Raw genomic sequence first — 27,991 nt, 5'->3', positions numbered from 1 at the left:
ATGTACAATGTTCACAACTTACTCACCTTAACCTGTAGGTCTTTAGAATGTGGGAGAAAGCAAAGCACGTGGAGGAAACCCGCGTGGTCAGGGGAGAACTCCTTCCACACAGCCACAGTAATTGAACCCACAGGAACTTCATTAGCCTTCAACCATCAGGCTCCTGAACCAGTGTGGATAACTTCACTCACCTCAACTCCAAACTGATTCCACAACCTGTAGACTCACTTTTCAACTCATGCTCTTATTATTTATTTACTTGGTGATTTATTATGATTATTATTTATTTTTTTGTATTTTCACATTTTGTCTTCTTTTACACATTGGTTGTCCATCTTTGTGTGCATTTTTTCATTGATTCTACTGTATCTCTTTGCTCTACTCTGAATGCCGGCGAGAAAATGAATCTCAGGGTACATAAACATACCTTGATAATAAATTTATTTTGAATATAGAACTAATTGATGGTGGTGTTAAGCGTTATGTTAACCGCTGCACTACGGTGCCGCACATAAGCTGAGTATAGACCAGAACGCATGCGATAACCGCCTGCTCTTCTGCTGTGGATTGCAAAGACTGCCTTGCACTGTCCATATTCTCTTAGGACTTCGAGAATGCTTAAGAGAAGAACTCATGACAGCAGGTGCAGGAATCATCTTCATTATGTGTTTTGTCATATGACATCATCATTATGTGCCCTGTCATATGACATCATCATTATGTGCTGTGTCATATGACATGGGCAATCCTGGACTTTAACCATGATTGACCATGGCAAACCTTTCGACAGAAGTAGCTTGCCATTGCCTTCTTCTGGGCAGTGTCTTTACCAGACGGGTGACCCCCAGCCATTATCAATCCTCTTCAGAGATTGTCTTCCTGGTGTTAGTGGTCCCATAACCAGAACTTGTGATATGCACTGGCTGCTCGTAGGACCATCCACCACCTGCTCCCATGGATTCACATGGCCCTGAAGCTAAGTAGGGGGGAGCTAAGCAGGTGCTACACCTTGCCTAAGGGTGACCTACAGGCTAGTGGAGGGAAGAAGCACCTTACATCTCCTTTGGTGGAGGTATATCTCGACCCCACCATCTGGAATCTACAGAGCAAAATAAGATACTGCAAGGACTCAGTGGGTCAGGCAGCCCCTGTGGAAGCAAAAGCTGAACTCTATATTTCAAGGTGCAGAAGATGGCCATGTGGCCTATTAATGCTCTGAGGGTATTCCCTGGTATCCTTCCCCACACTATTTTACATGATCTCTCTCATGTGCCTATCAGCTCTCCCTGGTCATCCAAATACATGAGGGGCAACTTACAAAATGAAAGGGTTAATGTACAAGAAACATTTGATGACCCTAGGCCTGTACTCACTGGCGTTTAGAAGAATGAGGAAGAGGATCTCATTGAAATCTATCAAATATTGAAAGGCCTAAATAGAGTGGAAGTGGAAAGGATGTTTCTGATAATGGAGGACTCTAGGACAGCCTCAGAATAGAAGACATCCCTTTAGAACAGAGATGAGGAGAAATTTCTTCAGCCGGAGGGTGGAGAACCTGTGGAATTTATTGTCACAGGCAGCTGTGGAGGCCAAGTGATTGATTATATTTAAGGCAGAGATTGACAGGTTCTTGGTTAATAAGGGCATCAAACGTTACATTGAGAAAACTGGAGAATGGGGTTGAGAGGGATAATAAATCAGCCATAATCAATATCTATGCTTCTATGTCTTATTAAACCAAACTTGGGAGGATATCAGAGTACCCACAGGAAAAAGGGTTCTTTGATTAGATTGACTTGACTGCCACAGTTGTCTATGGCAATGAATTCCACAGATTCACAATCCTCTGACTAAAGAAATTCTCCTCATCTCTGTTCTAAATGGATGTCTTACTCAGAGACTTGCCCTCTGATTCTAGACTCTCTCACTTTAGGAAACATCCTCTCTGTTGACGCCTTTCAATATTTGGTAGGTTTCAATGAGATCCCCTTTCATTCATCTAAACAGTGAATACAGGCCCAGCGCCATCAAATACTCCTCATACATTAACCTTTCATTCCCGGGATAAGGTACAAGTGAAAGGTCGGAAATGGTTTTTGATGAAATAAGAACTTAAGAAATAGGAGCAGGAGTAGGCCATCCGACCCATTGAGCCTGCCCCGCCATTCAATAGGATTATGGGTGATCTGTCTGTAAATTCAGCTCCACCTATCTACCTTTTCCCCATAACCCTTAATTCCCTTACTATGTAAAAACCTATCTAACTATTTCTTAAATATATTTAGTAAAGAAGCCTCAACTGCTTCCCTGGGCAGAGAATTCCATAGATTCACCACTCTCTGGGAGAAACAGTTTCTCCTCATCTCCATCCTAAATCTTCTCCCCTGAACCTTGAGGCAATGTCCCCTAGTTCTAGTCTCACCTACCAATGGAAACAACTTTCCTACTTCTAACTTATCTATCCCTTTCAAAATTTTGTATGTTTCTATAAGATCCCCTCTCATACTTCTGAACTCCAGAGAGTATAGTCCCAGGCGACTCAATCTCTCCTCATAGGTTAACCCCTTCATACTTGGAATCAAACTGGTGAACCTCCTCTGCACTGCCTCCAAAGCCAGTATATTCTTCCTCAAGTATGGAGAGCAGAACTGCACGCAGTACTCCAGGTGCAGCCTCACCAGTACCCTGTATAGTTGCTGCATGACCTCCCTGCTCTTGAATTCAATCCCTCTAGCAATGAAGGCCAACATTCCGTTTGCCTTCTTAATAACCTGTTGTACCTGCAAGCCAACTTTTTGCGATTCATGAACAAGCACTTCCAAGTCCCTCTGCACAACAGCATGTTGCAATCTTTCACCATTTAAATAATAATAAGACTTAGAACAAAGAATAGTATAGCACAGTACAGGCCGTTCGGCCCGCATTGTTGTGCCAACCCTCAAATCTTGCCTCCCATATAAGCTCCCACCTTAAATTCCTCCATATACCTGTCTAGCAGTCTCTTAAATTTCACTAGTGTATCTGCCTCCACCACTAACTCAGGCAGGGCATTCCACGCACCAACCACTCTCTGAGTAAAAAACCTTCCTCTAATATCCCCCTTGAATTTCCCACCCCTTACCTTACAGCCATGTTCCCTTGTATTGAGCAGTGGTGCCCTGGGGAAGAGGCGCTGGCTATCCACTCTATTCCTCTTAATATCTTGTATACCTCTATCATGTCTCCTCTCATCCTCCTCCTCTCCAAAGAGTACAGCCCTAGCTCCCTTAATCTCTGAACATAATGCATACTTTCTAAACCAGGCAGCATCCTGGTAAATCTCCTCTGTACCCTTTCCAATGCTTCCACATCCTTCCTATAGTGAGGCGACCAGAACTGGACACAGTACTCCAAGTGTGGCCTAACCAGAGTTTTATAGAGCTGCATCCAAAGTGGATGATCTCGCATTTACCAACACTGTATTCCATCTGCCAGACTTTGGCCCACTCGCTTAACCTATCTCTATCCCTCTGCAAACTCTCCACATCCTCTGTACAATTTGCTTTCCCACTCAGTTTAGTGATATCAGCATATTTTGCTACGCTACACTCAGTCCCCTCTTCCAAATCATCAGTGTAAATGGTAAACAGCTGCGGACCAGCACCGACCCCTGCGGTTCCCCGCTCACCACTGACTACCGACCACAGAAACACCCATTTACACCAACTCTCTGCCTTCTATTGGTTAACCAATCCACTATCCATGCCAATACACTTCCTCCGACTCTATGCAACCGTATCTTATTTATAAGTCTCTTGTGCAGCACCTTATCAAATGCCTTCTGGAAATCTAAGTATACGACATCCACCTATTCCCCTCTATCCACTGCACTCATTACATCCTCAAAGATCTCCAGCATGTTTGTCAAACAGGACCTGCCCTTTCTGAATCCAAATAGAATATTAAGACAAAAACTCCAGAGGAGGGGCAAAAGTATTTAGGGTGGGATTGTAGCATAGCTCCTAACGTAACACTATTACAACACCAGCAACCTGGGTTTACTTCCGCTGTTGCACGTAAGGAGTTTGTACATTCTCCCCATGACCACCTGGGTTTCCTTGGGTGCTCCAGTTTCATCCCACATTCCAAAGATGTACCAGTTAGTGCAACACTTTAAAGTACCACTGATCAGAACATTTGGGTTCAATCCCTGTCACAGTCTGAGAGGAGTTTGTACATTCTCCCCATGACCATGCGGGTTTCCTCCAGTTGCTACGGTTTCCCCCCCACAGTCCAGAGTTGTACGGAGCAGTGTTCGTGAGTTGTGGGCATGTCACATTACCGCCGGAAGCATGGCGACACTTGTGAGCTACCCCCAGCACAATCCTTGCACTCTCAGATAAATCACTCTGCTGGTCAAGCCACATCTGGCCATAAGCCGCTAAGATGTAGGAGCAGAATTAGGCCATTTGGCCCATCGAGTCTGCTTCACCATTTCATCATGGCTGATCCATTTCCCTCCCAGCCCCAGTCTCCTCTATTCTTCCGTAACCCCTTATGGCCTGGCCAACCAAGAATCTATCAGCCTCTGCTAAATCAATACCAATGACTCAGCCTCCTGTGAAAATGAACTCCACAGATTCTCCACTCTCTAGTGCAAGAGATTCCTCCTCACTTCCGTTCTATAGAAACCTCTACTCTGAGGCTGTCCCCTCTGGTTTTAGACTCCCCCTGCCCCAATTCTTCTGAATTCCAGTGAGTACAGGCCCAGAGCCATCAAACGATCCTCACATGACAAGCCTTTTTATCCTGGAATCAGTTTCATGAACCTCTTTTGCAGCCTCACCAATGTCAGCACATCTTTTCTTAGATAAGGGGCCCAAAACGGCTCACAGTACTCCAAATAAGGCATAGTCAGTGCCTTATAAAGCCTCAATATTGACAAATAAAGCTAAGCATTAAAGATCTTGAATTGGTCACATGTGTGTCATAGGGTGGGGCAGGCTTGTTAGGCCAGTAGGACCTGTAACCATGAGGAATCTCTAAAGAAAATTTGAGATATATCTGACCTGAGGACTATCCATTGCAATATTAATACTGAAATCATTTGTATTCTTCATTTTTCAGTCCAGGTGCAGGTCACCAACCTGGGGCGTGAACTATCGACTTCTGACAGATGTGGCTTGAGTACCTACAGCCACCTTTGCTTTATCTCGGATTGCCAGCAATGTTTTGCTTTTATATTTATTTAACATCATAAATATTTATGAAGAAATGAGTTTCTCAAAGGCTGAGCAGAAATATATTAATCAGTTTAATGGCAATTACAGAAGATTTTAAACAAATATTTTGGATGGGTTTACTTACAACAAAAGTAGTCTGCTTCTAATTTATAGCTTTCATTTGTTTAGAAATACAGCACTGTAGCAGGTCCTTCTGACCCAATGAGCCTTTGCAACCCAATTAAATCCCTGAGACCAATTAAACTAATTGCACTATGGGAACAAACCAGAGCACCCAGAGGAGAACCTGGGTCATGGGGAGAACATACACTCTCCTTACAGATGGTAGCAGAACTGAGCCCAGTTTTCTGGTGATGTAATAGCATTACATTAACCGCTACGGTACTATGCCACTTGTACTTTCTTCGTATACTTTTAATTGTGGCGCCTTATCCAGGAGAAGGAAAACTTTTACTTCAAACCTCTGCCGCCTTGCAGCTATACCCCCTCATCAGTCTCCCTGGGTTCCTCTGGGTTCATCAGATGTGTGGCGAGGGGGAGCTTGCTCTCAATAGACAATAGGTGCAGGAGTAGGCCATTCAGCCCTTCGAGTCAGCACCGCCATTCACTGTGATCATGGCTGATCATCCACAATCAGTACCCTTTTCCTGCTTTCTCCCCATATCCCTTCACTCCGCTATCTTTAAGAGCTCTTTCTAACTCTTTTGAAAGAATCCAGAGAATTGGCCTCCACTGCCTTCTGAGGCAGAGCATTCCACAGAACCACAACCCTCTGTGCGAAGATGTTTTTCCTCAACTCCGTTCTAAATTGTCTACTCCTTATTCTTAAACTGTTGCCTCTGGTTCTGGACTCCCCCAACATTGGGAACATGTTTCCTGCCTCTAGCTTCTCCAATCCCCTAATAATCTTATATATTTCAATCAGATCCCCTCTCATCCTTCTAAATTCCAGTGTCTACAACCCCAGTTGCTCCAATCTTTCAAAATATGACAGTCCCGCCATCCCGGGAATTAACCTTGTGAACCTACGCTGCACTCCCTCAATAGCTAGAATGTCCTTCCTCAAATTTGGAGACCACAACTGTACACAATATTCCAGGTGTGGTCTCGCCAGGGCCCTGTACAGCTGCAGAAGGACCTCTTTGCTCCTATACTCAATTCCCCTTGTTATGAAGGGGAAGAACATATTGTACTGCCCTGGCTTGCATATCTAGACAGCTTGGTCACAACATCTACAGTCAACCCTGACCGATGGAGGCATCAGTTCCTCCACAGAAAGGACGTGTTTAAATGCAGCTCAGAATATTCCTCCTTTGTCCTAAATGTGTGGAATTAAATTTTCACCAACAATGGCAGAATACAATAAAAGTACATTGTAAATATTTTCAAAGAAATAAGTTTTTCAATTAGCAGTGCAGATACATTTTTATAGCAATTGGCGATTACAAAACTTTTGGATGACTTTGTTTACAACAAAAAAAGTCTGTTTCTGATAAAGTAACAGAAACCAGGACAAAAGATCAATGAAAATCAATAAAAATGTCTCTATTCATCTTCACAGATTAGGCACTGGTTAAAGGAACTTGCCAAAAGGGTCAACCACAGCAAAGGAACTACTATTTAATTTAATCAAAAATATTTTATTGGCAGGCAGCAGGTGTTTTGTATTCTTAGTGTGAGCCGACTTAAACTGCAACCAAGAAATGCAATTTTTTTAATGTTAGAACACAGAGCGTTACAGCACAGTAAAGGCCCTTCAGCCCACAAAGTTGTGCCAAACTTTTAACCTACTCTAAAATCCATCTAACTCTTGCCTTCCAAATAGCTCTCCATTTGTCCACCATCCATGTGCATATCTAAGAGTTTCTAATGTACCATCACCCCAGCAGGGTGTTCCATGCACCCACCACTCTCTGCGTAAAGAACATACCTCTGACATTGCCCCCTCCCCCCATACTTGCGTCCAATCACTTAAAATTATGTCCCCTGGTGTTAGCCATTTCTGCCCTGGGAAATAAGTCTCTGGCTGTCCAGTCGATCTTTGCCTTTTACCATCTCTACAAATTTCTTCTCTGTACTGTAATGGATAGAATAAAATCCCACTTTCCATTCATATTGGACTCCTTCCAGTTTACCTATCATTCAAGCTGGTCTATTGATATTCCCATAGCCTCGGCCCTCTACTCCATCCTGTTCCACCTAGAAACCCAGAATGTTGTTCGTCAGCTTCAGCTCAGCGTTTAATATGATCATCCCTCAGAGGCAGGTGGGTCAACTGTCCTCGCTCTGATTCAGCACCCCTCTCTAAAGCTGGATATTGGGCTTCTGGACGGTAAGACCCAGTTAGTCCGAATTGGCAGCAACATCTCAAGCTCCATCACGCTGAGCACTGGCACCAACCTCAGGGCTGACGGTGGCCACACTGCTGGCTCACGACTGCACTGCCACATCCAGCTCAAACCACATCATCAAGTTCGCTGATGACACTACAGTGGCTGGCCTCATCAGCAACAACGACGAGTCGGCATACAGCGAGGAGGGTGAGTGTCTTGTCAAACGGTGTGACCTTGTCACGACAGTGCAGGGGGCCATGGATGGACGTATTGGAATGGGAATGGGAAGTGGCGTTAAAACGGGTGGTCACTGGGTTTGTGGGGGTGTGGGGGGGGGGGCTGGAGAATGGAGAATGATGTACTGAAGCAAGATCCAGTCTGGATGTTTGCAGTCTGATTTGAAATGTGTTCTGGCAGCAAAGAGTTAAAGCTTGCAGTCGGATACCCCCTCACTCAAATATCCCCACAGGGCATGAGTGCGTGTGTGAATGGACGTGAGCACATTACACTCATGGAAACAGTTTCACTCTCAAAACTATCTGCAGCTGCTTTAACGTTCAAAAAAAAACAACAACTCTTGCCACTGCTTGGAATTTTTAACCTGACCTTCAGTACAGACCTCATTGTGAAATTCTGGAGTTTGTTAATGGTCTGCTAATATAAGGTTTCAATGTAATTACTCAAAAATATTCAAAGCAAAACTGTTGGCACTATTGTTGAGTGGATACTTAACACATCTGCATCAGGTTTCTGTATTTTCACAGATGTTCCCGTCTCGGTTAACAAAGCAGAAAAGGTTGCTGTAAGCATGTTGCATGAGAGTCCTATTTGACAGACCACATTTCCAGCCACCTCTCTTAATTTATATGGCTTTGTGGGGGATATTAACAACATCAAGATACCCAGTAGATGTAAACTTACGAGTTATGGATTTTTTTTTTAAGATTGGCTTTATTTGTCACACACACATCGAAACGTACAGTGAAACACTTCGTTGCATCAATGACCAACGCAGTCCGAGGATGTGCCAGGGGCAACCTGCAAGTGTCACCACACTTCCTGCATCAACATAGCATGCCCACGACTCACTAGCCCTGACCTGTACACCTTTGAAACGTGGGAGGAAACCAGAGCACCTGGAGGAAATCCACAGGGTCATGAAAAGAAAGCTTTTGCCACGTTGGGCCTCATAAATCAAAATACTGAGTGCAGGAGGCGGGATGTTATGTTGAAGTTGTCCAAGCCATTTGAGAGGCCTAATTTGGATTATCATGTGCAGTTTTGGTCATCTACCTACAGGAAAGATGTAAATAAGTTTAAAAGAGTACAGAGAAAATTTACAAGGATGTTGCTGGGACTGGAGGACCAGAGTTACAAGGAAAGAATGAATAGGTTAGTACTTTATTCCTTGAAATGTAGAATATTGAGAGGAGATTTGATCGAGGTATACAAAATTATGAGGGTTATAGGTAGAGTAAATGCAAGCAGGCTTTTTCCACTGAAGTGGGGTGGGACTACCATCAGAGGTTATGGGTTAAAGGTGAATGGTGAAATGTTTAAGCAGAACCTGAGGGGAAATTTCATCACTCAGAAGGTCGGAAGAGGGTGGAACAAGCTGCCAGCACAAATGATGCATGCGAGGCTGATTTCAACGTTTAAGAGAAGTTTGTATAGGTACATGGATGGTAGGGGTGTTGGACAGCTGGTCATTTATATGTTTCAGTATGCACGGGATGGGCCGAGTGGCCTGTTTCTGTGCTGTACTTTTCTATGACTCTATGATCCTACATACAAATTCTTTACATACAGCAGTGGGAAGTGAACCTAGATCTTACGAATGGAGCAAGTTTTTTCTATCCTCCTATCCAATGAGTTCTCACCATCAACTAACAAAATATTGTGATCAAAAAGAATCAGATGGTGAAATCTGTAGTTAACTAAGGAAATGCTGAAAATAGCCAGCAGGTCAGGCAGCATCTGTGGAGGGAGAGACTGTGTTTATAATAATGAGAGCAAGAGATTCTGCAGATGCTGGAAATCCAGAGCGAGACACATAAAATGCTGGAGGTCAGGTAGTATCTGATGAAGGGGCTGATGTCCTGATGAAAGGTCTCAGCCCAAAATAGCAACTGTTTATTCCCCTCCATGGACGCTGCCTGATCTGCTAAGTTCCTCCAGCACTTTGTGTGTGCTGCTCTGAAAAAGTTCTGAGCTGTCATCAGTATCATTCTGTGGAAAGGTTAGTAACTCCGTTTATCTCTTCACAGAAGTTGCCTGAAGTTTGTGACAATTTTTCTGATATTACTTTAAAAAACAATTCTGCGGCTCACCTCTCTATCCGGTGATGATTCCGTGCAGAAATGCCCGGATCTTTTGATGATATAGATCTACTGGTCTGTCAACTGAGAAAACCAAAACAGAAAAATAGGACAGAATGTTGGGGAGCGAGTTTTACTATGGGAGAGACCAGGACTCGAAGACACAGCCTCAGGAACAGAAGGACATAGCATTAGAAAAAAGATGAGGAGGAATTTCTTCAGCCAGGGGGTGGCAAATCTGTGGAATTTATTGTCACAGATGGTAGCGGAGGCCAAATCACTGGGTATATTTAAAGTGCAATCGCTTTATACAGCCAGTGATAACCACCCAGGGTTTCACCCCCGTCACTGTTCTCCCCCATAATCATATGGGTTTTCTCTAGGTGCCCTGGCTTCCTATCGTATTCCCAAAAAGACGTATGGATCAGGGTTAGTACGCTGGTGCTGGGAGCATGGCGACACTTGCAGGCTGCCCCCAGCACCTCCTCAGACTGTGCTGGTCATTAATGCAAACAGCACATTTCACCATACATTTCAATGTACTTGTGACAAATAAAGATCATCTTTTTAAAAAAAAAAATCTACAACTCATTATTTGACATCTGTTGGGTATCTTGAAGCTGTTTTTATCTCCCACAAAGCCGTGTAACTTAAGAGAGGAGGCTGGAGACATGGTCTGACGGAAATGGCTCTCACGCAACATGATTACAGCAACCCTTTCTGTACCAGTCTTTGACGCAAATGATCCATTTCACTGTATTTTTCAATATACACATGACAATTAAATTTAATCTTTAAAACATTAAGTATTCCATGGGTCTGTTTCAAAGAGAGGTGGGATAGTGCTTATCAGCATCCTGGCTGATACCAGTCCTTCAATAAACATCAGTAAAATGCGTTATCGTATTTATCACACTTTGCCGACAGCCAGTTGCCCCAGCACATGTCAGACTGTGTTGGTTTTTGATGCAAATAATGCATTTGTTCGTATGTTTCGATGCACTTGTGACAAGTAAAGCTAATCCTTAATCTTCATCTTTGGCATGAACATTCACTGTTCTTCCCACCGATGTCGCCTGGCTTGCTGATTGTTTCTGGCATTTTCTGTTATTGTTTACAAATTTCTGTGCCCTGATAATCAACTTAGAAAAACAGTAAAAGGGCTGCTGATCAACTCTAACATTCCAGTTCTGATGGAGAAACAACACTTCATATTCCATCAGGGTAGCCATCAATCTGATTTCTCTAACTTCTGGTAATTTCTCCCACTCCCCTTTTCTCTCTCTCCATTCACCATTCTTAGTTATCCTCTCACCACATCCCTACTCCTCACCAGCTGATCACCTCCCTCTGGTCCTCAGCCCAAAACATTGACGGCTTATCCCCTTCCATAGGGGTGTCTGACCTGCTGAATTTCTCAACTATTTTTTGTGTGTGTTTCTGTCTCTGGTTTCCCTCCTCCTTCCCTTTCTTCCATGATCCACGTTCCTCTCCTAACACATTCTTTCTTCTGCCCTTCACCTCTTTCATCTATCTCCTCCCAACCTCTTCTGTCATTGCTCCCCCACACACCCACCTTCCCCCTTACCTGATCTCAGCTATCACATGCCATCTTGGACCCTTCCCCCTCTCTCACGTTGAATCTCTGCCTTCTGCTTCCTTTCCTTCAAGTCCTGGGGAAGGGTCTCGGCCTGAAACATCAACTGTTTATTCCCCTCCATAGATGCTGCCTGACGTAGGTACATTTAAAGTGGAGCCTGATAGATTCTTGATCAGAAAGGGCTTTACACATTGCAGAGAGAAAGCAAGAGAATGGGTTTGGGAGGGATTGAATGGTGAAGACTCAATGGGCTGAATGGCTTGATTCTGCTCCGATCTTATGGACTTGCTGAGTTCCTCCAGCATTTCCATGCATCCACCTGTGTGAGCTGGTCTACAGTGGAGCCAGGCCAAGTGTCTAGTTGGGATTGTACGCTTCTTGTTCCTCATTGGCGCTTACAGACATATTGCAAACGACCCCAATCCTTGATCTTGGTAACTTTTATCGATGCACACCTAATAAGCAGGTTAAAATATTCTAAAACGAGATATGACTAAACACACTGATGAGGGTAGAGCAATGGCTGTGGATGTGGTATATATGGATTTTCATAAGCCATTTGTTAAGATTCCCCATGGTAGGGCCATTCAGAAGATCAAGAGGCATCGGATGCAGGGAAACTTGGCTGTGTGGATTCAGAACTCGCTAAACATTTTAAAGAAACCAGATCCGGACACTGGCTTCTGTTAAATATGTACAACAGTACAAGATAAAACAGTGGCTTCAAAATAATTTAGATTACCGTTTCTTCGATGGGGTCCCCGGTCATTGGAGCATAGATAACCCTGTATCCTCGGACTCGACCACTGGCGGGATCCCATTTCACAGTTAGGCTGTGTGAGGTGGCATTGTACACTTGGAGGTTGCGAGGAGGTGTCAAGGGAACTGAAGATTAAAGAACATTATCAGAAGAGCCAATTCCTTCTAATAAGGCATGCACAGAAAGTAGATTCCACTTCTATATAATATCTCTTGCTTAATTTTTTTTCAGGGTCAGAATATCATTACTATTTCAAAAGGCAGAGCCTCAAGAAGGCAGCATCCATCACTAAGGACCCTCACTATCCTGGATACACTCTCCTCTCATTACTACCATCGGGGAGGGGTACAAGAACCTGAAGACCCAAACTCAACATTTAGAAACAGCTTCTCCCCCCCCCCTCCACCATCAGATTACTAAATGGTCCGTGAACCTGCAAATACTATGTTGGTGTTTATTCTCACACTCTAGCTTATTTTTGTAACTTGGAGTAATTTTTATGTCTTGCTCGTACTGCTGCTGCAAAAGAATAAATTTTACAGCAAATGTCAGAGACAGTAAACCCAATCACCGCTGCAGTCCTGATCACCTACCAACAGGAAAGATGTCAACAAGACTGAAGAAGTACACAGATATTTTACAAGGAATTTGCCAGGATTTGAGAACTTGACTTATAGGGAATGCGATAATGTTAACACTGCGACAGTGTGGTGCTCCTTCATTCTAGTTGTTTTGTTAACGTCAGTTGGATTAAGGGCACAGTGACGAAGCACTATTTCTCATTGCCAGCTCTGTCTCAAGGCAGGCCTCATCAGCAATTTTTCCATGCTGCCATCATCATGGGGACACTGAAGAGATGACATCTGATCTACCTACCCTGGATGGTAGGGCGATACAGTACTTTGGTCCAAGTGTAGGTCAATGGGACTGAGTAAAAATAATAGCTCAGCATGGACGGTGGGCTGAAAGGCCTTTTCTGTACTGTAGGGCTCTATGGCTCCATGATCATCTCAAAACTGATCCATGCAAATCTTATGCCTCCTTAAGCAGCATCATTCACAGAGTCAGAGCTCCTTCATTCCACTGGATGGTGTCAGCACTGACTCAGATCTCCCTCATTCTATTGGACAATGTCCTCACTGACGGTCAAAGCTCCTTCATTCTATTGGACGGTGTCATCACTGATGGTCAGAGCTCCTTCATTCTATTGGACAATGTCCTCACTGACGGTCAAAGCTCCTTCATTCTATTGGACGGTGTCATCACTGATGGTCAGAGCTCCCTCATTCTATTGGACAGTGCCATCACTGACAGAGCTCCCTCAATCCATGGCTTTATTAACACCACTCTATGTGCTCCACGATGGCGATTTCCAATCACATCTGTCAGTTTCCACGGGTCATCAGCAGTTCCTCCGTTGTGCCATCATAGCACTCCACCCATCTCTGTGGCACATCTAATAGTCTGTGGCTGAATTTTGTGCCAAACTAAAAGGATTTATTATGCAAGAGGATCGTGCTCATTGGCAACAAGACTGCAGCCAGATGAACTTACTTGCATTAGCCTTTCTCATCCAACAGATCCCTGGCTACCTCTCAACCCACCAAACCATTCCCTCCCCTAGAGACCACTAGTAATAAAATTTCAGCAATAACTGTTATTAAGAGCATTTGAGGGATTTGAATATTTAAATTCATGGAGGGCAACTTAATAAAGTTTAATTTTGGTTCTGGAAGGCCGATGTGATATCGTTCGTTCACTCATTACGTGCCGCATTGTATGGCGTTGGCAATCGTGGTCTTCCCATGACCACAAATGTTCATGGAAAATGTTTCTAAAGAAGTGGTTTGTCTTTGCTTCCTTCTGGGCAGCATCTCTACAAGATGGGTCACCCCAGGCATTATCAATACTCTTCCGAGATTGTCTGTCTGGCAACAGTGGTCGCAAAACCAGGAATTGTGATCTGCACCAGCTGCTCATACGACCATCTACCAGCTGTTCCCATGGTTTCACAAAGCTCTGATTGAGGGGCTAAGCAGGGGCTACACCTTGCCCAAGGGTGACCTGCTGGCTAGCGGACAGAGGAATGCCTCACACCTCCCTTGATAGTGACGCATCTCCACCTCTCCACCCAAATGTGATACATTGAGCTCATAACAAATAGGTAGAGGCTCTTTGAGTTGTTAAGACAACTTTGTTATTTTGCTAGAATATTTTATGCATTTAAAATTGCCTAGATATCTAAAGGATAGAACATTGAAAGCTATATACAGACAAATACAGAAATGGGAACATCTTACAAAGGTCTTTAAAACAGCTGATGAAGGCAAAATAATCCAAATGATGCTCCAAATGTCCATGACTTTAGAATCAGATTTATTATAATGACAGACAGTATGTTGTGAAATTTGTTGTTTTGTGGGAGCAGTACAGTGCAATAAAATAACAATAAATTCTAATAATAAATTACAAAATGTGAGATACTGTGAGGAGTGAAAATGTGAGATACTGTTCATGGACCATTCAGAAACCTGATGGCAGAAGGGAAAAAGCTGTTCCTAAAACTTTGACTGTGCGTCTTCAGGCTTCTGTATCTCTTCCTTGATGGTATTAATTGGGCGGTATGAGTGTAGTGGTTAGCATAACACTTTACAGTACCAGCGACCCAGGTTCAATTCCCACTGCTGTCTGTCTGGAGTTTGTACATTCTCCCTGTCACCGTGTGGGTTTCTTCCAGATGCTCTGGGTTCCTCCCATAGTCCAAAAATGTACCAGTAGGTAAGTTAATTGGCCATTGTCTACTGCCCCATGATTAGGCTAGGGTTAAATCAGGGATTGCTGGGGTGGGGGGTGGGGCAGAGGTCAAAGGATTAGGAGGGCATGTCCCAGATGGCAAGGGTCCTTAATGATGAATGCTGCCTTTATGAGGCATTGCTTTTGAAGGTGTCCTTGGTGGTGGGGAAGCTATTGCCATGATGGAGCTGATTGAGTTTACAACCCTCTGCAGACTTTTCCGATGCTGCATATTGGAGACCCTATACCAGACAGTGATGTAACCAGTCAGAATGCTCTCCACATATATCAGAAGAAATTTGCCACAGTTGTTGGTTATTCCCTCTCACTGGCAGTTCCATCATGTACTGCGTACTTACTGAAGGAAAGGTTGCAAATACTTCCGCACAATGTCAGAGCCTCCATTTTGAGAAGGGCTTCTCTTGGTCAACACATTCAATCGAAGGGTGAAGTTAAGTTTTTTTTAAGATAGAGCACAGTATCAGGCCCCAGCAGGCCCACACTGCCCAATTACACCCGTGTGACCAATTAACTACTAACTGGTATGCCTTTGGAATGTGGGAGGAAACCAGAGCACCCGGAGGAAACTCACACGGTCATGGGAAGAACATCAGAATCAGGCTCATCATCACCGGCATGAAATTTGTTTACTTAGCAGCAGCAGTTCAATGCAATACATAATATAGAAGAAAATAATAATAAATAAATTGCAGTATACATATATTGACTAAATTAAAAATTATGCAAAAAACAGAAATAATATATTTAAAAAGTGAGGTCGACTCTTTCGACGGAGGTGGGAATTGCAGATAGGTCACTGGCATTGTACTAGGGTGACGCTAACTGCTATATCACCGTGTCGCCCAGGGTGAACCCAAGAAGGCACTCAAAATTCAGAGAAAGAATAGGGGTAGGTCAGAGGTATACAGAGAGTGGTGGGTGCATAGAATGCCCCGACAGGGGTGGTGGTAAAGGTAGATACAGTAGGGACATTTAAGAGATAAGCACATGGATGATAGAAAAATGGAGACTTATGTGGAAGGTAAGGGTTGGATTAATCTGAGAATAGGTTAAAAGGACGGCACAACATCATGGGCCACTGTGCGCTGTAATTTTCTATGTTCCATGTTCCTTATAGCAGTATGCATAAATACTGGAAACAGCAAAGTCTAACCTCATTTATTTATGCGTAGGGATTTCCCACAAGGAATATCAGAAGCATACACTTACCTGGAGTGGTCGGAACTACCTTGGCCACTGGAAAATTAAAACAAGAGAAGCATTAGTAGAGAAGATTGACTAAAGTGGATTCCTTCACAGACTCAAATTCATGCATATACAAAGTTGAAAGTAAATTTATTATAAAAGTACATGCATATCACCATATACAACCCTGAGATTCATTTTCTTGTGGGCATACTCAAGAAATCATATAGAATAATTACCAAAACAGAGTCAATGAAAGACCACCAACTTGGGAGCTCAACTCAACCAGTGTGCAAAGGACAATAAACTATGCAACTACAAAAAGAAACAAATAATAATAATAAAATATAAGCAATAAATATGGAGAACATGAGATGAAGAGTCCATAGGTTGTGGGAACATTTCAGTGATGAGGTGTGTGAAGATGAGTGAAGTTATCACCTTTTATTCAAGAGCCTGATGGTTGAGGGGTAATTACTGTTCCTGAACCTGGTGGTGTGAGTCCTGAGGCTCCTATATCTTCTTATTGAAGGCACCAGCGACAACAGACCATGTCCTGGGTAGTGGGAGTCCCTGATCATGGATGCTGGTTTTCTGCAGCAGTGTTTCATGTAGATGCACTCAGTGATGGGGAGGGCTTTACCCATGATGGACTGTTTGCTTTTTGACTTGCACCTTGTTATTTGTTAATTTATTTGTGGTAATATTATTTTACGTGCTGTGTGTGAGTTATATGCACTGTGTTGTGCACCTTGGCCCAGATGAATGTTGTCTCACTTGGCACTATACATGTATATGGTTAAGTGACAATAAATTTGAACGACTTTTGACTTGGAGTGAATTTCTGCTGCTGTTTGTTTAGTTGAGACAAGGATTGATTCAACATTCATCCCCAACAAAGATAGGGAAAAAACTTGATCAAGCTGTGGATTTTGAACCAGGAACGTAAGCACAGGTTTGAGGGGGGACGCTGTGATTCAGTGGGTACACAAAATTTCAAAGAAGTTTAGCAATTTAAGAAATAGCTGAAAAAAACTTATCAGGTTAGGAAGCAGCTGTGGAGAGAGAAGCAGAGTCTTCAGCTTGAACCCTTATCTGTTTCTCTCATCATGGATGCTGACTGACCTGCTGAGTGTTCCCAGCAATTTCTCGCCTTAATAAGAAACATAAAACTATGGAAAGGGTAGATAACATAGAGGCAGGAAAGTCATTTCCACTGGTATGTGAGACTGGAACTAAGGGACAAAGCCTCAGGATTTGGGGGAGTAGATTTAGGATGGAGATGAGGAGAACCTGCTTTTCCCAGAGAGCAGTGAATCAAATATATTTAAGACATGGTTAGATAGGTGTTTGCATAGCAGAGGAATTAAGAGTTATGGGGAAATAGTAAATAGGTGGAATTGAGTCCACGGCCATATCAGTCATGATCTTATGAGTGGTGGACCAGGCTCGCTGGGCCAGATGGTCGAATGGTGTTCCTGGTTCTTAGGTTCTGTGAGATGTGATCCAAAAACACTATAATTCTCATCACTTCTGATTACCTTATTTTATGATTGAGTATATTCTTCAACGTTTAAGAACAAAAAAATCTATTACACTTGTTTCAATAATCAGCAGGCATCCCGCACTACCTACAAGAGAGGTTCCATTATTCAGTCAATTTCATTTATATTGCAGGCAGTTTACAAAACAGGTGTGAATGGCATTCCCAACACTAGCATAATATCGTCAGTTCCGTGTAGAAGAGTGAGTGGGTATCTTAACTAAATCTACCGAGTATTGGAAGGTCCCGGTAGTAAGGACATGGAGAGGATGCTTTCTGTCGTGGGGCAGTCTCACAGACTCAGAATGCAAGGACGTACCTTTAGAACAGAGCTGAAGAGGAATTTCTTTAGCCAGAGGGCGGTGAATCTGTGGATTTTTTGCTGCAGACGGCTGTAGAGGCCAAGTCATTGGGTATATTTAAAGCAGAGCTCGGGTAGGTCCTTGCTTAGTCAGAGTGTAAAAAGTTATGCGGAGAAGCCAGGAGAATAGGGTTGAGAGGGAAAATAAATCTGTTATGATGAAATGGCAGAGTAGATTTGACGGGCCAAATGGCATAATTCTGCTCCTGCGTCTGATGCCTTATTTGATCTTGTTGTCCAATATAGACTCAGCTAACAGTACATCTTGAAATTGTACAACATTGGAAAGTCCCCAAGACCCAATCCTCAGAAGGACACATAAATCTACTGCATATTCAGAATGTAAGTTTTTCATTGGATTTCAGCGTTCTTTCAACGTTTAAAGACAATGGAGTTTGGGTTGGGAAAGAAAAGATTGATGGAATGAAGCAAATATACACTCACATGTACGCTGGGAACCGAAGAGATCTTCACTTTCCATTTCATCTGGATAAATGGCTGTCACAGATACATCATAAACTGTGTCGGGATTCAGGCCCTCTAACAGATGGTTGGTATCTTGGCCATTTAAGATCACCTGAGTAGAATACGCATAAAGCTGTGGTCAAAGAGGGGTTAGTGCCCGAAATCAGACTGTATTCTTAAACAAAAATATTATCTAAGAAAATTGTAAACCTTGAACAATGTAGCGAGCAATTGGCATGAAATAAGTGTTTTCACAAAAATGATTCCAAAATTAAACGGCTTGTCATATGAAGAGCATTTGGCAGCTCTGGGCCTGTGTTCACTGGAACTCAGAAGAATGAGGGGTGACCTCATTGAGACCTATTGACTGGATAGAGTAGATGTGGGGAGGATGTTTCCTCTCGTGGTAAAGTCTGAGACCAGAAAACACAATTGAGAATAGAGGGGCATCCTTATAGAACAGAGATGAGGAGGAATTTCTTTAGCCAGACAGTGGTGACTCTGTGGAACTCTTTACCACAGGCAGCTGTGGAGGCCAAGTCTTTAAGCATATTTAAGGCAGAGGTTGATAGATTCTTGATTGGTCAGGGCATGAAGGGATCCGGGAAAAAGGCTGAGATTTGGACTGAGAGGAAAATTGGATCAACCATGATGAAATGGTAGAGAAGACTCGATGGGCCAAATGGCCAAATTCTGCTCCTATCTTACTGTCTACGTGCTGAGCTGACAGTTAAATTGTTATTTTCTTTGCAGTTTAACAATTAATTATCCACTTGTTTCTTATGCAAGTTTAATGTGCCTCTAGTGATTATAGGGTATAATTTTGGAAAGCTCTGGAAGCTCCTATGTTCTGCATTTCTTGATTTATGCTTTCTCATTAATCAAATTAGTAATTCAGTACTGAATAAGTACTTTCTAATTGGTTAATTCTTATCCATAGATTTGAATGGAATTTTTCATATCTCTGTGGGTATAAAATAACACCATCTTAATCTTCTTAGTTCTTTAATCTTAGAGTTCTCTATCACTGTCTATTCAACTTTACTCTGTTCTGTCAACACTTAATAAAACTATCATGAAGCAACAAGTTTTATGCCTCTTTCCTGATTTCTGAAAGAACCTTATATCAAAAACAACAAAATCCAACACAAGAAAACTCAATCCCACAAGTTCAACACCGGCTAGCTATAGTCACACTTGCTTGTGTCATTTCTTGATGCCCGTGTTGAATGTTTCTGCAGTAAATTTAATAAAAGGTATCTAATCATGATTGAATGTCACTATAGGAAGGACGCAAGGCTTTGGAGAAGGTGCAAAGAGGTTTACTCTTTGCCTGGATTAGAGTGCATGTGCTATAATGACAAACTTGGGTTGTTTACTTTGGAGCAGTGGAGGTTGAAGGGGAGGTCTGATAGAGGTTTGTAAGATTATAGAATAGACCTTTTTTTCCCCCAGGGTTTAAATGTACAATACCAGAGAGCATACATTTAAGTTGAGAGGGGGCAATTTCAAAGGAGCTGTTATTTTTTTTTCCACAAAGTAGTGGGTGCCTGGACTGCATGGCCTGGAATGGTGGTAACGGCAGAAAAATTAAGCACTTTTAAGGGACGTTCAGATAGGCACATGAATGTGAGGAAAATGGAAGGATATGGACATTGTGTAGGCAAAGGGTATTAATTTAGTTGGCCATTTGATTACTAATTTAATTGATTCTGCACAACACTGTGGGCCCAAGGGCCTGTTGCTGTGCTGTACTGTTCTATGTTCTCTCTCTATTTTGGAATAGCAGTGTTGTGCTTCAATTGGGTTAATTAATTAATCCCAGCAGCTCAATACCATGTGTTTGAATTGCCAGTCCTCATTAGGGGAAAGGAGGTGACGAGGTCAGTAGGTTTAAATTTTTTGGCGTCAGTGTATGACAGGATCTGCCCTGGGAGCAACAGGCAAGTGCCGTCACAAAGGAGGCACAACAGCACCTCTAATTTCTTACAGGCTTGCACATATTCAGCACTTCACCTAAAACTTTGACAAACTTCTGTGGATGTGTGTTGGAGATGATCCTGACTGGTTGTATCATCACCTGGTATGGAAACACCAATGCCCAGGGATGGAAAAGGCTACTGAAAGTGGTGGATACAGCCTGGTCCTTCACAGGCAAAGTCCTCCCCACCATTGGGACATTTACAAGGAGCACTGCCACTAATAAACAGAATCCACCATCAAACAACGCCCACCATCTTTCTTCTCACTGCTACCATTCACACAGGAGGTACAGAGCCTTAGGTCCCACACCACCAGGTTGAGGAACAGTTACCAGGCTCCTGAACTGGCATGGATAACTTCACTCATAACTACTCTGAACTGAAGAAGTACTTTAATCAACATCTACCATCTACCTACAAGGGGAGACCAGGCCAGACATATGGCCTACAGTTTGGACGAAGCACTTTTCCTTGAGGGAGGAGAAGCGAAGGGTGAGGTGGAGGAGAGACAGTGGACCACATCATAATTAGAATGTCTACAGCAAAAATATTGGTTCTTAAAACTACTCATCATGTTTTACCACCTTGGTGAGGCTATATTTGGATTTTGCAGTTCTGACTTCCCGACTACGGGAAAAACATGCAGAGGCTTTGGAGAGAGTTCACCAGGGCATTGCTGGGATTAGAGCGTATGAGAGACAGGGAGAGTTTGGATACACTTGGGTTGTTTTCTCTGGAGTGTCGAAGGCCAAGGGGAGATTGGATAGAAGTTTATAAAAATCTGAGAGGTATCTAACAGTCAGAGTCTTCTTCCCAGGGTTGAAAAATTTTAACAGCACAGTTGAGGGGAGAAAGTTGAAGGAGATGTGTGGGCCCAGATTTTTTAAAATACAGAGGGACGTGAGTGCCTGAAAGGTGGAAACAGCATTTAAGAAGTTAGTCAGGCACATGAATATAAGGTATAGACATAGGAACAGAATTAGGCCATTCAGCCCATTCAGTTTGCTCTGCAGGGGAAGATACAGAGCATTTGTAGTTTAATCTGGCATCCTGAGCTATTGGGCTGTTTGCAATCAAATGATCTGAAGAAGGGTCTCGGCCTGAAACATCTCCATAGATGCTGCCTGACCTGCTGAGCTCCTCCAGCATTTTGTGTGTGTTACTCTGGATTTCCAGCATCTGCAGAACCTCTTGTATATATGATGTTGCACTGAACTTTACTTTTGCTCTGATTGTGCTTTCTTTCTTGGAGAAATTGTGTGTGCATAATTTATGTTTTTTTTCTTGTTATCTGATGCTGTGTGCCTGTGATGATGGTGCAGTGAGCTTTTCATTGCCAATATCGACAATCAAAGCCCAAAGGCCAATTGGTTGTCTGGAAATTGGCAGTTGAATAAGGACTGTGGGGAATAATAAATTAGGCATAATGGAATGGGGGAGCAGACTCAATGGGCCACATGGCCTAATCCTGCTCCAAATGTCATATGGCCTACATCAAGGCCCAATGGCAGAAGCCTGGAAACTGGAGGCTCAGATGCCTGTTGTGTGTGTAAGTGCACGCGAGTGTGAGTCAGAGTGTGGAGAGGGTCTTGTTTGTTGTGTACTGTGTTGTGTTCTGTTTCATTATGTTTTGTGTTATTCTGCCAGACTCATCTCACTGGATGTTTCAATGTCATCGTTATCATCATGTGCCATGTCGTATGACATGGGCAATCATGGTTTTTCTCATGACTATGATTGTTCTTGGCAAATTTTTTCTACAGAAGTGGTTTATCATTGCCTTCTTCTGGGCCATGTCTTCACAAGACGGGTGACCCCAGCCATTATCAATACTCTTCAGAGATTGTCTGCCTGGCATCAGTATTCATATAAGCAGGACTGGTGATATTCACCACCATCCACCACCTGCTCCCATGGCTTCACATGACCCTAACTGAGGGGGCTAACCTTGCCCAAGGGTGACCTGGAGATTACTGGAGCGAAGGAGCACCTTACACCTCCTTTGATAGAGACGTATCTCCAGCCTGCCACCCTATATGATAAATAAAGCTGAAAATAATTCTGAATCTGACAGCAAACCTGACTTTGATTGTTTCTGTGTTCTGTGTTCTAATATCATCTGAGATGCTATGATGGTTTAAAAATTAAAGCCATTGGCTTTTTTCCAAAGCTCCAGTGAGATTCCGTGTATACCAGAAATCCATCTTGGCCTCTGCTGGATACCAACTAATCTCAGAGAATGAAAGAGGAGGGGATTTCCCATTCTTAATCTTGTCAGAAATCTAGGGATGTGGACTTGAAGTAGAAAAATCATTCAAATACATCATAATATCATCTATTTAAGTGGACCAATTAGCAATGTCAGCAAGAGGTGGAAGGGATGACAGTTGAATTGGAAGACAAAGAAAATATCAGATTCCATATAGGCAGGTCAGTTTGACAATGACATGCTTCACATGCTCTTTTTACAAGAATTAAAATGGCAGTTTCCTGTACCTCCTCTTTGTTGCTTCTACCCGATGGAACCCAGGTCAGTCTGTAGAGGGCCACATCTTGTGCTCCATGTTTCCAGTGGACACGGAACCGCGTCTCCCCGACGTTACTGAAGCGAAGATCCGTTGGTGCTGGGACCACCTCTGCAGAAGGAGAAGGAAGAAAGCAGAATGAAGCTACTGTACACAGAAACACGTCATTAACACCACAGCACACTGCCCTGCAGAAATAGTGGGGAAAATCTCAGACAGATACCAGATCCAATTGACGTATGAGGAGTGCTTGATGGCTCTGGGCCTACACTCATTGGAGTTCAGAGGAATGAAGGATGACCTCATTGAAACCTATCCAATATTGAAAGGTTTCAATAGAGTGCATGTGTAGAGGATGTTTCCTACGGTGGGGGAGTCTAGAACCAAAATAGAGGAGTGCCCTTTTAGAACGGAGATCAGGAGGAATTTCTTTAGCCAGAGAGTGTGGAATTGGTTTCCACAAGAGGCCGTGGAGGCCAAGTCTTTTCATATGTATTTAGGGCAGAGGTTAATAGATTCTTGATTATCCAGGGCATGAAGGGATATTGGAGAGAAGGCAGGAGAGTAGGGCTGAGAGGGAAAATTGATCAGGCATGATTAAATGGTGGAGCAGATTCAATGGGCCGAATGGCCAAATTCTGCTCTGATGTCTTATGGCCTTATATACAAGAAGTAACAGAATGAGGGATTCTGAGTGGTCTCCCTTCCCACATCCCAGATGGTTGATGCGCAGAGCACTTTTTCTGAAGTCATTGACTGTGCCTGAGTTGAATGAGTGGGCTTTTCCCAGATTAACAGCAAGTTCCATCGGAAGGAGCAGACCTCTTATCAGAATCGCCAGATTTCAATGACCAGATCACTGCCATTTTGAGTATTGTGTAAAGTGAAATATTTTGGGCCCCATATCTAAGAAAAGACTTGCTATCACTAGAGAGGGTACAGAGGAGGTTAATGAGACTGAGTCCAGGAACAAAATGGTTAATGTATTAAGAGTGTTAGATGGCTCAGAGCCTGTACTCACTGGAGGAAAATATAACTCTTCCTTACTACAGAGCCCTCCATTTTTCTTTTATCCATGTGCCATTTAATCAAATTGATTTATAATTGTGCATTGCTGAACCATCCGAGGCAATTCTTAATCTCTGTAGGAAAGGCTACACTATCCTCTCTTAGCTGGCCCGCAAGACATCGTAAGCAATTAAATACTGTGTTTCATCTCTTGCCTTGACTCTTTGCAGACCGTCTGGCAAGCTTTTTAGGGTCTGGTTCCGGTCTCCATCTTACACTTTATTTCCTAGCTGTAGTGAATCTGATATCACCACATATCTGGATGAATACCAAAACCTTTAATGGACATCTTTATTGCGTTTAATGCCCTTCAGGGATAGACACAATGTCACACACATCATACAGTTACTCTGCACCCTCTTTGCTCTGAATACTTTCCATTCTCTGTTGGGAAAGTCTGCATGTTTGCTTAAAGCAGGGAATTATTTTTCCTGAAAGCACTGTCATCTCAGCGTTTATTTTGCATAACTCGAAAGAAATGATGGTTGAAACAGGAAAATGGAATCGTTAGACATTCCAAGCACCTAATTTAAACCGTGTGTATTTCTTTTGGCGCTGAGATGGAGTACAGATGTGGTTTGAAACTTGCTGTGCTGCACCAACTTGCACAGAATATTACCTGCTGAGTCAGTGAAGCAGGCTCCAAGAGACAAAACAGATCACAGAATCAGTAACTCTCAAAAGGTATGCCGTTAAATGCAATTAAAAAGAGAGTTGCGTATAATAATTCATTTTTTTTTTAAATACAAGACATTCTGCACACGCTGGAATCATTGAACAACGACACACACAAAATGCTGGAGGAACCGAGCAAGTCAGACAGCATCTGCGGAGGGGATGTTGTGGGCCGAGACCCTTCATCGGGACTGAAAAGGAAGAGGGAAGGTGTAAGAATAAGAAGGGGGAAGGGAAGGAGTAAGAGGGTGAGACCAGCTGAGGGGGAAGATGGGTGGGCGGGGGAGAGGGGATGGAGCTGGCAAAAGGTAAGGGGCTAAGGAAGGAGGAATATGAATAGAGAGGACAGTGGACCATGGGAGAAAGGGAAGGAGGAAATCAACCAAAGTTCAAAGTAAATTTATTATCAATGAACATATACGTCACCATATACTACCCAAAGGTTTAGTTTTTGCATAGATTCTCAGTAGAACAAAGGAATGCAATAACATTTATGAAAAACTATAATGGAAGTGTGTCAGTACCTCCAGTTGAACTGTCTTCTTGTGTGCTTCCCCCTAGCAGTCTGTCTGTGGTTTTGTATTGCCATGTATTCTGTCCCCACTCCTACTCTGCTCCAGCCCCTGTATTACTGAGTACTCCGTCTCTCACCTGTTTCTCATTGTTACCTGTATTGCTGCCACCTGTGTCTCATTGTGCTCCTCCTATCATCTGCCTCTCGGTTTATTGCTCAGTCCTGTGTTTTCACTTGTTTGTTGCCAGATTGTGCCAATGAATTTTCAGCATTTGTATCTGTACTCTGTCCGTCTGAATATCAACTCTACCTGTTTCCCAATTCTGGTTTTTTGGATTTCTCTGGATGTTTTGATCTCTGCCTGAACTTTGACACCGACTTTGTTTGCACCTCGGGATTTGTTACTCAATTAATATCACTGTGTGCACGGTACTGGGTCTGCGATTGGATCCCTGCTCCAGTGTCCTGAGATACTGACAGTAGGCCAGATGGTACTGTCGGGACAGAGCACAGATACGAATGCTGGAAGGGCTCAGGGAAAATTCACTGGCAGAATCTGGCAACAAACAGGTGAAAACAGAGGACTGAAATACACTGAGCAATAAACAGAGAAGCAGATGATGGGTGGAGCACAATGAGACACAGGTGCAGCAATACAGGTAACAATGAGAAACAGGTGAGAGACGGGGTACTCAGTAATACAGGGGCCAGCGTAGAGCAGGAGCAGGGACAGGAGCACATGGCAATACAAAACCACAGACTGACTGCTCGGGGAAAACACACAAAAAGACAGAGTTCAACTGGAAGCACTGACAAAGTGAGTGTATAGGCTGTGGAATCAGTTGTGGTGAGTGAACCTACCCACGCTGGTTCAGGAACATGATGGGTGAGGGATAACAACTGATCCTGAAGCTGGTGGTATGGGACTTAAGGCCCCTGTACCTCCTGCTGAATAGTAGAAGTGAGAGGAGAACAGGGCCTGGATGGTGGGGGTCACTAGAGGGAGGTGATGGGCAGGTGAAGAGAGGATAATCAGAATGGGGATTGGAAAAAGAGGTTAGAGCAATCAATGTTCATGCCATCAGGTAGGAGGCTACCTGAATATGAAGTCATTCCAAATTACATATTATTATGACTCTACATCTAGTTCCATGCTGCCCCGCATGGAAATCATGGAATATTACAGTATAGAAGGGGGCCATTTTGCCCACCGAGGGCAGGCAGACAGCACTTCGCTTCATCCATTTCACCATTATTTCTCCAGGCTCTGCAATCTCTCCACATTACCACGGTTTTGAGGTTGAGTGACACACAAAAGTGAAGCAGTGAACACAAGATGAAACATCCTACTTACTGGTGCTTTCCCGGCCAGTCAGAGGAATGGACACCCCTTCATCGTACACGGCTGACACTGAAATATCATACTCTGTCTGGGACACCAGCCCTGTGAGGGGGACCGAGGTATCGCTGCCAGGCACCTCCAGCTGTCAAGTTAGAAAAAAAAGTATAGTTTGTATGGATAATGAAGTATATTTCTTCTAAACTATAATAGTAAGATTAAAGATTCTGGAATGGTTCCAGAGGCCTGGAAATTTGCAAATATCTCTCCACTTTAAATAAGAGAGAAGCAAAAGACAGGAAATTATAGGCTAGCTGGCTTGACTTTGTTTGGAAGACATTGGAATCCATTATTAAAGATGAGGTTTCAGGGTACTTGGAGGCACATGATGAACAGGGCACAGTCACCATGGTTTCCTTAAGGAGAAATCTTGCCTGATAAATCTCTTGGATTGCTTTGTGGAAATTTCAGGCAGGATAGACAAAGGAGAGTCTGTGGATGTTGTTTACTTGGATTTTCAGAAGGCCTTCACAAGGTGCCCCTCATGAGATTGCTAAACAAGACAAAAGCCCATGGTATTCCAGGAAAGATACTAGCATAGATAGAAGATGACGGTGGAGTCCTAGTCATTGAGTGTATTTAAATTGGAGGTTGAGGGGTTCTTGATTCATAAGATTACAGAGAGAAGGAGGAGAATGAGTAGGAAAGGGATAAAAGTTCAGCCTTAATGGAACAGCAGAGCAGAATTAGAGTGGTCTAATTCTGCTCCTATGTCTTATTGTCTCACCATTCTATTGCCATTCATCATTGCACAACAAAATAAGGGGTAGGCCATTTAGAACGGAGTTGAAGAAAAACTTTTTCACCCAGAGAGTGGTGGATATATGGAATGCTCTGCCCCAGAAGGCTGTCGAGGCCAAGTCTCTGGATGCTTTCAAGAAAGAGATGGATAGAGCTCTTAAAGATAGCGGAATCAAAGGTTATGGGGATAAGGCAGGAACTGGATACTGATTGTGGATGATCAGCCATGATCACAGTGAATGGCGGTGCTGGCTCGAAGGGCCGAATGGCCTACTCCTGCACCAATTGTCTATAAAATGATTGTTACTCCAGATCTGAAGCAGCACAATAACAAAAGATGTCAATAAGACAGAAAGAGTGCAGAGAAAATTTACAAGGATGTTGCCAGGACACAGCAGATTGAGGGCAGATTTGATAGAGGTATACAAAATTCTGAGGGGTATAGATAGGGCTTTTTCCACTGAGATTGGGTGGGAGGTCATGGGT

At 43.2% G+C, this 27,991-nt stretch overlaps 1 protein-coding gene across 3 annotated transcripts in view; it reads right to left on the bottom strand.

Moving 5' to 3' along the window:
* col12a1a (collagen, type XII, alpha 1a) overlaps positions 1–27,991 on the bottom strand; it is a 394,452-nt gene that overhangs the window by 210,679 nt on the left and 155,782 nt on the right. For all 3 annotated transcript variants that reach the window (XM_063055440.1, XM_063055439.1, XM_063055441.1), the window contains 5 exons: positions 26,720–26,849; positions 23,080–23,219; positions 18,581–18,713; positions 16,257–16,283; positions 12,216–12,358 (listed from right to left, as the gene is read on the bottom strand). In XM_063055440.1, coding sequence (XP_062911510.1) covers positions 12,216–12,358; positions 16,257–16,283; positions 18,581–18,713; positions 23,080–23,219; positions 26,720–26,849 — 573 coding nt within the window. The remainder of the gene's footprint in view (positions 1–12,215; positions 12,359–16,256; positions 16,284–18,580; positions 18,714–23,079; positions 23,220–26,719; positions 26,850–27,991) is intronic.

The sequence above is a fragment of the Mobula hypostoma genome, chromosome 8 (genome assembly GCF_963921235.1).
Source record: "Mobula hypostoma chromosome 8, sMobHyp1.1, whole genome shotgun sequence".
NCBI classification, from domain to species: Eukaryota; Metazoa; Chordata; class Chondrichthyes; order Myliobatiformes; family Myliobatidae; genus Mobula; species Mobula hypostoma.
This window is presented reverse-complemented; position numbering and strand designations above follow the sequence as displayed.